Source organism: Eufriesea mexicana, unplaced genomic scaffold, assembly GCF_001483705.2.
Source record: "Eufriesea mexicana isolate 0111107269 unplaced genomic scaffold, ASM148370v2 scaffold320, whole genome shotgun sequence".
Classification (NCBI taxonomy): Eukaryota; Metazoa; Arthropoda; class Insecta; order Hymenoptera; family Apidae; genus Eufriesea; species Eufriesea mexicana.
Window position 1 is genome coordinate 1,136,817 of NW_016908532.1, and position 10,278 is coordinate 1,147,094.

The 10,278-nt window shown below is 36.1% G+C and overlaps 3 protein-coding genes across 4 annotated transcripts in view; 2 read left to right on the forward strand and 1 right to left on the reverse strand.

Moving 5' to 3' along the window:
• The window catches only part of LOC108556265 (very-long-chain 3-oxoacyl-CoA reductase), a 2,574-nt gene extending 627 nt beyond the window's left edge, over positions 1-1,947 (forward strand). Inside the window, exons 2-4 of the mRNA XM_017912280.1 lie at positions 781-1,124; positions 1,333-1,600; positions 1,672-1,947. Coding sequence (XP_017767769.1) covers positions 781-1,124; positions 1,333-1,597 — 609 coding nt within the window. The 3' untranslated portion in view covers positions 1,598-1,600; positions 1,672-1,947. The remainder of the gene's footprint in view (positions 1-780; positions 1,125-1,332; positions 1,601-1,671) is intronic.
• Positions 1,948-4,510: 2,563 nt separating this feature from the next.
• LOC108545184 (elongation factor-like GTPase 1) overlaps positions 4,511-10,278 on the forward strand; it is a 32,198-nt gene continuing 26,430 nt past the window's right edge. For both annotated transcript variants that reach the window (XM_017896683.1, XM_017896684.1), the window contains exons 1-3: positions 4,511-7,059; positions 7,306-7,428; positions 7,691-7,842. In XM_017896683.1, the coding sequence (XP_017752172.1) occupies positions 4,511-7,059; positions 7,306-7,428; positions 7,691-7,842 (2,824 nt within the window). The remainder of the gene's footprint in view (positions 7,060-7,305; positions 7,429-7,690; positions 7,843-10,278) is intronic.
• The window catches only part of dsx-c73A (doublesex cognate 73A), a 9,011-nt gene continuing 8,358 nt past the window's right edge, over positions 9,626-10,278 (reverse strand). The window contains exons 4-6 of the mRNA XM_017896685.1: positions 10,176-10,278; positions 9,828-9,950; positions 9,626-9,750 (exon numbers count right to left, since the gene is read on the reverse strand). Of these exons, the coding sequence (XP_017752174.1) occupies positions 9,626-9,750; positions 9,828-9,950; positions 10,176-10,278 (351 nt within the window). The remainder of the gene's footprint in view (positions 9,751-9,827; positions 9,951-10,175) is intronic.

Sequence of the window (10,278 nt, forward strand, 5' to 3'; positions counted from 1 at the left end):
CTAATAGTTTCATCCGCTTTTATTTTTATATTTTTATCCCATGCTTGTTCGTTTACTCGCTTCAACGTATACAGGGTGTATCAAATCATGAGCACAATTTCAAAGATAGATTCAGAACGCTACAAATGAACGTTCTTTCTATTTTAGCGATCTGTATATTTGCACACAGATAAGAGATATACAGGTGACCCTCGTATAACGCGGTACTCGTAGAACACGCTTTCCGTTTAACGCGATTTATAAATGGTACTCATGGTACTTACATAACGCGGTCTATAATTTTGCATAACGCGGAAAATTTATGCTATACATATGTATAGCAGATTAGCTTTACTTGCAGCTGTTAGTTTTATCTTCTTAATTTTAGCTTCTTAAGTTTTCGATGTAGGCGCCTGGCTAAAATAAACAAAGATATAGCTTTTCTCATTATTCAACGGATAATTAATTTCTTTTATCTTGCATGTCCGTGAGCTTTATTTGGATTAGAAATCTAACGTTCGCGTTATACGGGGGTTATTTATATGCACAAACGCGACATTATATATGTAAATAGAATCCACGAACAAGTATCTCTTATCCATGAATATTTTTACCGCTTAGCATATGCATATACATCTCTATAATATCGTATCGTAAATGAGAAAAAAAAAGATAGAAGTAGCTTCATAAGACTCGATAATTATCGGTTTTCCGAATTCAATGTCAAGTTGAATATAATTGAAAACACAGATCTCGTTAATAAGCGATAATCAATTAACAACCACAGCCTGTTTTTAACAGATCGCTGTGGTAGTAAACAATGCTGGGGCCAGTTACGACTTTCCAGATCTATTTACCAACGTCTCGGAGGAATGTTTGGCAAGAATACTGCAACTGAACGTTGCAGCGGTAACAGGGGTTGCAAGGGTTCTTCTTCCTCAGATGTACAAACGAAAGAAGGGAGTTTTATTAAATATCAGTTCGGCATTAGCCACCATACCATCTCCTTATTTGACCGTCTATGCTGCTAGCAAAGCTTACATCGTTAAGCTTAGCTGCGATTTAGTCGCCGAAGCCGAACCAAACGGCGTGACTGTTCAGTGCATCATTCCCGGCCCAGTTGCGACCGTGATGTCAAAGATCAAGTGAGTTTAAATGAAATTTATTCAACCCACTTCCGTTTCTTTGTCTTTCTACGTACTTGTGAACGTAGTCGAAAATTCTTACAGCAATATTGAGATACGGTTAAACACGTGAATATTTCATTCTCTCTATTACATAAGAGATTTACGCGATAAATTTATACCTATTACGTTCTTTTTCCTTTTTTATTATTTTTCTTCCTTCTTTCAGAAAATCAACATGGATGGCACCAAAGGCAGATAAATTTGTAGAGCATACGGTAAAATCGATCGGTCTTGAAGTATGTACAACGGGTTACCTGCCGCATTTCTTGTTAACGTCCATTGTACACATTTTACGATGCATATGCGAAAAAGGTACAGTCTGGTTAATTTGCAAAACCATGTCTAATATAAGAGGCCGTGCACTGAGAAAACAATCAAGACAACTAAAAGAGGACATGTTAAAGGAAGAAGCTCCACGTATCATCGAATAAATCGTGAGTTCAATTCCTATATTCTTTCATTGCGAAAATCTTCTCTTTGTTTCTAATTTTTCTCATTGTTTTAGTCACAAACAGCTACTCGACATCGTTCGATTTCAAAGATAATGGATATCATATGTTCGGTAAGTTTAATCACAGAGCGGTGACGGAATAATCGGAACATGCAATTCGGGTAAAAAAAAAAAAAAAACTCGACAACCTTAAATTATTATACCATAAAGCTAAATGTTAGGAAATTGAATCACATTTTTAGAACAATTTTGTATTATATCTTGTTATATGCATAAACAATTTTTGAATTGTTTATTCGAATTTTTGTACATGCAGTGCAAAATTTGTATTTATAATTGTTACACAAAGGAATAAAATGAATGATCGTTTCCCTCATTTTTTCATCTTTCCCAATAATTATTCCCAATTATGGCAATAAGAATGGCAATAAGAATGGCAATAAGAATGGCAATAAGAATGGCAATCCTCATGCAAAATTTCGAAGATCCTTTTGTATTATCATTTCCTTATTTTCGTTTACATTTCTTTCCAATCTTTCTTCGTGAAGATCGAAAAAAGGAAGCCGGTCTTTTCTACTCGTCGCGATCATTTCAATGGGAATCGAAGCTTTCTCTTTGATACAGAGTATATACCTAATCGTATTTTAATTAACGAAATTGGTCGTTAATATGATCGTGTCAAATGTCGAAAGCGCCTCTCAAGAGGATAGGTGTTTACTATTGACTTTATGATCTCTGAAAGTCTAACAAGACTAACATTAAGAATAAATAGTGAGATATAATTATAACTCAGGATGCTACTCCTGTGTTGGTCACCTACACGATAATCCTTAAACCTTAAATTCACAGCATTTCCTTTCCAGAATCATTTTATTCTCATTAAAAGTTGTTTCGATGTATCGATGGAAAGTTTTTCATAAAAATTTCTTTATATAAGCGTACAAGTGCGATGCAAATATAAAACTAATATCAATTTATTTCTAGAAGTATATGTGAATTTTTAATTTCAATATTTGACAAGGATATTCGAAAAGAAGTTAATAAAGATGCATGAGAAATTATACGATGAAAACTGTACAACAGTTAAAAAAAGGTCATACATATAAATTATTTAAAAAGTAAATTTAAAAAGTAATTCATTAGAGATAAATAAAATAATATAACAAAACAGACAACGATATATTTAAAAATTGTTGCGAATAATTATAACTGATTACAAGGTAAAAGAAAATTATTAGATTCGTTATTACGAAAATTTGAATATATTTTACAATTTTACAATAATAATAAATATTGATTAAACCGTTATAAATACATTTTGACATTAATGAAACTTACTGTTGCAAAAATAAATTGTTATCGATTTTATATTAGTTTGTTAAAATTTAATTCTCTTTCATTCCGAATTGAATTAATTGCATTATTTATTTCATTGAAATCCATTTTAATTAATTTGTTCGATTAAATTTTCGATGTGTTCGTCGCGAAGGCAGAATGACACGTAACTTTCTGCTCCGTTTCAGTATCCTTATATATATATAGCGAGGTAACCTTCAAATATTACAGAAAGTAATATTTCTATTATCATAGCTAATAATTTATAAATTTTTATTGCAAGTTTATACTTTGTATAATTTCTTATAACAATCTTTTGATATAACAAAAATATTCGCATTCTCGTAATATTAGTTTTAATATTTATAAAATCTCATTACCAATTACTTCGTTTTGTACGATGCAGCATGGTATAATTCGATGGAAAGACATATCTTTACGATATAACTTCTAAAGTATCAATTTCAAATCATAGATGGCATAAAAATTCTCTGCCTTCGTATACAATCGGTATTGTAGAACATGGAACACGAAATTCTATAAGATGATATATCTATTCTATATTTTGTCTATGGTATTAGCATAGACAAGATAAATATGTGGTGTTAAAACTATTATTCCATCTAGGGTTATATACAAGTGTCGTTTGGTGAACACTCAGAGATGGCGCAATATTATACGTTATCTACGCATGTGCGTTCGTGATATAACTATCACATGATTTGTATCCAAAATTTCGTTGCATTTTAGCAGTTTTTGATATATTTCTGATAAGATATTAGTCAGCTGCTATCATTTCCAAGTAATCTTGTGTCGTTGATAAAAATACTCCACGAGATAAAAGTAATTCGAGGTATTACTCAATGTTGCATGTTATGATCACATACGTGGTTTCTGGTGCATGCTAAACTTTCGATACGTTTTTCACTTGTCGGAACCTTTCCAAGCGATGTATTGATAGAAAAGATTTATTTCCCGATAAAGAGTGGAATCCGATATATAGTCAAACGGACAAAAGTCATAAGAGATAAATCGTTCGAGATATAAGACAATATTTTATTAATGGTCCTAACCTGTGGGGATAAGAAAAAGTGTGCAAAGGATTTTTCCTTTAGCAAATATATGTCCGGTGAAATTAAGAAAAGAAGAAACAACTGCAACGGTCAATTTTTGACCGATAATATATTTTTGTTGCTGCTTGAGCGATTGAAACAAGTGGCATGCAGTGGAAGACGACGACGATGTCAACAAAGCTACGATACATCCTTGTGTTTATCGAACGTTACGTACTGTGGAAACAAAATAAAGTGAAATAGTGTTTATTATTACTTTTACAAATCAATATATTTATACGTGCGTCATATGTACAAAAATATATTATAAGTTGGACTTTGTTTCTCGATATACATCGTTTCTTCGTTTGAGAAAGTCGACAGTGTTATTTATCGTATGATCTTCAAGATTTAAGTTTAATATTCACATTGTATTTTATATTTGCATATTTATCGATGCTTGGAAAATTCATGCCATTTATATTTACTGACAAATTAATCTCATAATGCGACTCATTAGTCCAGAAAAATTAACTGAAATTCAAAGCGATCCAGCTAATATACGTAATATTTGTATATTAGCTCACGTAGATCATGGCAAAACTACTTTGGCAGATTCATTGGTTGCCAGTAATGGGATCATTTCTAATAAACTTGCTGGTAAATTACGATATTTAGATAGTCGTGCTGATGAGCAACTTAGAGGAATTACAATGAAATCAAGTTGCATTACACTTTATCATAAGTGCAACGGTCAAGAATTTGCTATCAATTTAATCGATTCTCCAGGACACGTGGACTTTGCGTCTGAAATTTCAACAGCTGTCAGACTTTGCGACGGTGCCATCATTATGATAGACGTGGTAGAAGGCGTGTGTCCTCAAACGCGTAGCGCATTGTCTATTTCTTATATGGAAGGTTTAAAACCAATTTTAGTATTAAACAAAATAGATAGATTAATTACAGAAATGAAATTGTCCCCGTTGGATGCTTATGTGCATTTAACACAAGTTTTAGAGCAGGTTAATGCAGTAATGGGCGAGTTATTTGCTAGTGACATAATGGAACGCGAAGAAAAAGAAGAGTTAAAGACAGAAGGAATGGAAAATAGTTCGGAAAGAAATTTAGCAGATTGGCAGTCTGTACTCGAAGATATAGATGATTCTAATTTATATTTTTCTCCGGAACAAGGTAACGTCCTATTTTCCAGTGCCACAGATGGTTGGGGATTTGGCATTAAGGAATTTGCCAATATACTTTCAACCAAATTAGGCTTTAGTGAAAAAGTTTTATCAAAAACGCTCTGGGGAGATTATTACATAAATACTAAGACAAAGAGGATAATGAAAGGAGCTCAAGATAAAGCAAAAAAGCCTTTATTTGTTCAACTTATTTTAGATAATCTTTGGACTTTGTACGAAACAATAACCGTTCGTAAGGATAAAGAAAAAGTATGTTTGATGGCTAAGAAATTGGATATCAAATTGACAATAAGGGATTTGAGGCACACGGATTCTAGAGTTCAATTACAAGCAGTTTGTTCACAGTGGCTCCCTTTGGCTCGAGCGTGTCTCGATGTTCTATGCGAAAAAGTTCCAGCACCACATAATTTATCTTCGGAAAAGGTGGAGCGCTTACTGAGTGGAAATTTTGATTTCTCCACATTACCGGAGGAAACACAACGATTAAAAGAGACGTTTTTAGCTTGCGATCCTTCTCCAAATTCACCTATCGTCGTGTTCATTTCAAAAATGTTTCCAATAGAGAAAAAGTTACTACCAGAGAATAGACCAAAGCCGCTGACTTCGGAAGAATTACTGCAACGAAAGGAAATAGCACGGCTAAAACACGCGGAAAAGATCATGCGGGAACAGCAATCGGAGGGAGCGGAACAAACGGTCAATATCGGCAATTTTGACGCCGGCGAGAGTGGGAAATCGGAAAATACAGTTACCGAGGAAACGAACGACGAAAATGAGAATACAGAAACTGCATTAATAGCATTTGCTCGAATTTATTCTGGATGTCTGAGAGAAGGGAGTACCGTGTACGTACTAGGACCGAAACACGATTCACGCGAAGCATTGAGACGAGAGAAAACAGGTGAGTCGATAGACGAGAACGTCACGTTAAAAGACTTGAAACCTGGAAGACACGTGACCAGAGTTACCATACGAAAGTTATATCTACTAATGGGCAGAGAGTTAGAACCCACGGATATGGTATTCGCTGGTAACGTATTTGGAATCGGTGATTTGGAGGAGCACGTACTAAAGACAGCGACTCTTTCCACCACTGTTGCTTGTCCGTCATTTTCGGAACTGACTTCGCTCAGTATACCCATCATGCGGGTAGCTCTCGAACCAAAACATCCAAACGATTTGCAGCTATTGATCAACGGTTTGAAATTACTTAACCAGGCAGACGCCTGTGCTGTTGTTCATATTCAAGAGAGCGGGGAAATTGTATTGAGCACTGCTGGTGAAGTGCATTTGGAAAGGTGTTTGGAAGATTTGAAATTACGCTACGCCAAGGTCGATGTAAACGTGTCGGAACCTATCGTACCGTTTAGAGAAACGGTCGTGCCTCCACCAAAGGTCGACATGGTGAACGAAGCGATCGAAAAGAAAGCCGAAGGCATCAGTTTGGCTACTTGGACTGCAAATCGTCAGTGTTACTTTGAAATCGATGCGAGACCCTTGCCCGAGAAAGTGACCAAGATCTTGGAGAAGAACATGGATTTAATAAAGGCATTTCATCAGCATTATGGCAAATCGAATTCAGAAAGGGTAGAGGAAGCTGAGAAAGTAGCGATGGTGGATCAGGAAATGGAATTGTCGCGCTTGATGTCGGAGAAGAAACAACGAGCATTAGAATCGTTCAAAACTGAATTGGCAACTGCATTTCGGGAGGCTGGTGAAAAGGTGGATGTGCTAGATAAAATATGGGCGTTTGGACCACGAAACTGCGGCCTTAATATCTTGTTAAACGAAACCGATTATAAGCAAAAGAAGTTTTGGGAAGGCCATTCAAAATCTACGGATCCACGTACACCGTGAGTATTCAGATCTGTACGATGAAACTAAATAAGTTTATTTCGATTAAACGAAATAAATCGGTTTATTAAATTTGATGGTGTTATTAATAAACGGTAAAAAAGCGAATGATTGGAGAGTGGCGAAGGTAATAAATGTCTGGCGGGAATAAGAGCATTCGCATTATCATTCACACGTAAAAATAAATAGACACGCGAGAAGTTTGTATGTTTAAGAAAGCGTGTAATATCATTTACGATGTACAGTTACGAAAGCAGTATGGTCAATGGTTTTCAATTGGCAACGCTTGCTGGACCTTTATGCGAAGAACCTATGATGGGTGTCTGCTTTGTCGTGAAGAGATGGGAAATTTATCAAGTTTCACAAAGGTATGACACATATTCTTACTTTATTCATGGTTTCGTAGCGTTCCTATCATACCTTCTATCAACGCTTCCACTTGGCGTATATTTTTCCTACAATAATATTAATATGGGTTTCAAATAAAAATTCTCGACTAATTCCACTTTTAACTAATTAACTTTGCATTAACTTTTTTCGCTTCTTTTCATCGCGCTTTTCTTATCTTTATGACTTGAATTTTCTTGGGTATACATTTGTCGTTTTCTTTTTTTTTTCTTCGATCATTAGCGAATATAGCGGGCAAAATCAAGGACACGTGGATGGTGGTCATCTGATGTCGGCATGCAAGGAAGCTTGTCGTCGTGTGTTCAATTCAAGACACCCTCGGCTAGTTACTCCGATGTATAGCTGCAGTGTTTTAGTCAATTCGGATGTATTGGGTAAGTCGAATAAAGACACGTTTTCGATTTCGTTGCTTTCTCTTTTCGTCCTGAGAGTGTAGAATTAACGATGCACGAGTAGGTGAAGGGGGATGACTTTTTTTTTTCTTTTTTTTCTTTTTCAATAGCGAAGAAATGTTAGGTTGATCGGAAAATGCCGTGAAATTCTTTTCTTACGAAATCGTCTTTTATCGCTTATATATCGCTCGTAAGCTGTAAAAAGCGTTAATAACTCATAATCCAGAGTAGAATCAAATCATCGAGCTGATCGAATAACGCATAGAGCAATCGATAGAGCAATAATTTGGAAACTAACAAACATTTCATGCCTAACCTAGTTGCCAATAATTTATTAACCTTACCGATTTATAGTATCGATCGTGATCGATACTATTTCGACTTTATTCTTCTTCTTCTTCTTCTTCGTTACTAGTGTTTCTCGAAAGGAAGAAGAAGGATCGACGGGTTTGGTGAATCTATCGTTAAAGATCGATGAACGTTTTATTACGAAAGAGTAGTTTTAAGAGATTTTTATTTTTATCTCTAGATTCTACGATTACATTGCACGGTGTCCTATTATCTATTGCTGGGTTCACACTGGGCAGAACTGTTCGCGTTACTAGTGTTCACGAACAGTTCGCGAATGATCCATCGATGTATCTACCATCTCCCGAGTAAACAGTATTCTCTGTTCAGTGATCGCTAAAAATGTTCAAATTGCCGGAGAACATTGCCTCGCGAAGTGTTCGTGAACAGCAGTGTGAATACAGCACATCTTAACGATAAAACAAACTCTGCAACCACAAGTATTTTTGCAGTTCGTAATAAAACATAGTTGGACGGTTGTGGTTATGGTTAATTCCGTTGGAGTCGATACGTCTTTCCTCACTGTTCCAATATAAATACATTCGTGTATCGGAATAAAACAACAAATTGTCGGTCCAATCGCGACAAATTTTAAGAATAAATTACATGTCATATCCGATATGGGCTATGTCGATAGATAGAAAACGATTCGATCTGGCGAGTGAACAGTCGAATGAAATTTTCTTTATATCGCGACGATATGTGCTAGGCATTGAGCATTGTCGTACGGATTTCTTTCTTTTTTTAATAGGCATAGATTCATAGCGCGTTATCATTTGTTTGCAATCGATCGATATGATCTGCGTAACGTACGTACTCGTGTACGTATACAGATTGCGGAAGAGGTTAATTGGCTAATGAATCGAGCCCGAAAGTCACGAAAGATGTCGATATTTCGGTTTTTATTCTCGGTATTACGACATATTAGCAAACGGTGCCAGAGAAATATTATACCCGTTCATCATCACGGAGGTGTCTAGTTGTACGAATCCATTCCGAAGAAAAGAAAGTGGCAGAGAGTAACGCGAAGTATAAGGAATCGATTGCATCCTGTCATCGACGCGTAATAATCATAGCAATTACACGTTCACCGTTACACTGTAATGTCGATCGTTGAACGTCACGTGGTTCGAATAAATAAAACACGATAAAACACGATAAAAGACGAATCTGTCGAAGAATAACTTTGACTGACAATCTCGTCAGCGTCTGAAAATTCGTCAGATTCGACGTTATACTATAGATGCGTTATGGTATATCCTGGTATATAAATAAACATAAGAAACAGATGGTTCGATAAATAAAAGGAAGCTAGGGAAGGCGAAGCGAAGCAAAGAAAGATGATTAATAAATAAAGAGTCGAATGCCGCTAAGCGAAATGTCATTTGTCGCATCATTGGAAGTTTAGCTAACGAATCTAGTCCCAAACAGCTGTCTCCATTAGCTGTTGTACCTTGTACCATGGAAAGTTCAATCGTTGGTTCGTATCTTCTTCACCGTTATACGTCCCAGGTTCCTCTCCGACTTCTCGTTGGAAATAATCTGTATAGAAATAACGACGTGGCTCGAGTTTAGGCCATGCGTGATACATTTATGAAGATTTTAAGCGGAAAAGGTACCTGAAAGACCGCGAGTATACCGCAGTGGTCGACCTCTTCGATTGCCCTGCACGCACATCATGCCATAAACCCGAATCCCTGGTACACTGGCGTACGTCGGTTGATCATGACTCATTGGACCCTCTGCGAGATCGATGATTAAAACATAGAACATTTCGTAATACGACGTATCGCAAAGATTTCGAATGATCGAACGATAGTTACTTATCAATTCTGCAATCTGATCAATTATGCAAATTGCAACTCGTTTGTATCGTTAATTCGTTTACTTTTTAAACGCGCGCTACTGTTTCGATCGAGCCAAATTCAATGTTACGATTTGAAGACAACTTTTCCATCTTTACTCACCGAGTATATTGGCGTCTGGACAGCGACATATCACGAGGTAGTGAGACTTCCCTGTTCGCACGTTTTGTAGCGCGAGAAGAGACCAATCTCTCGGTACTCGGCA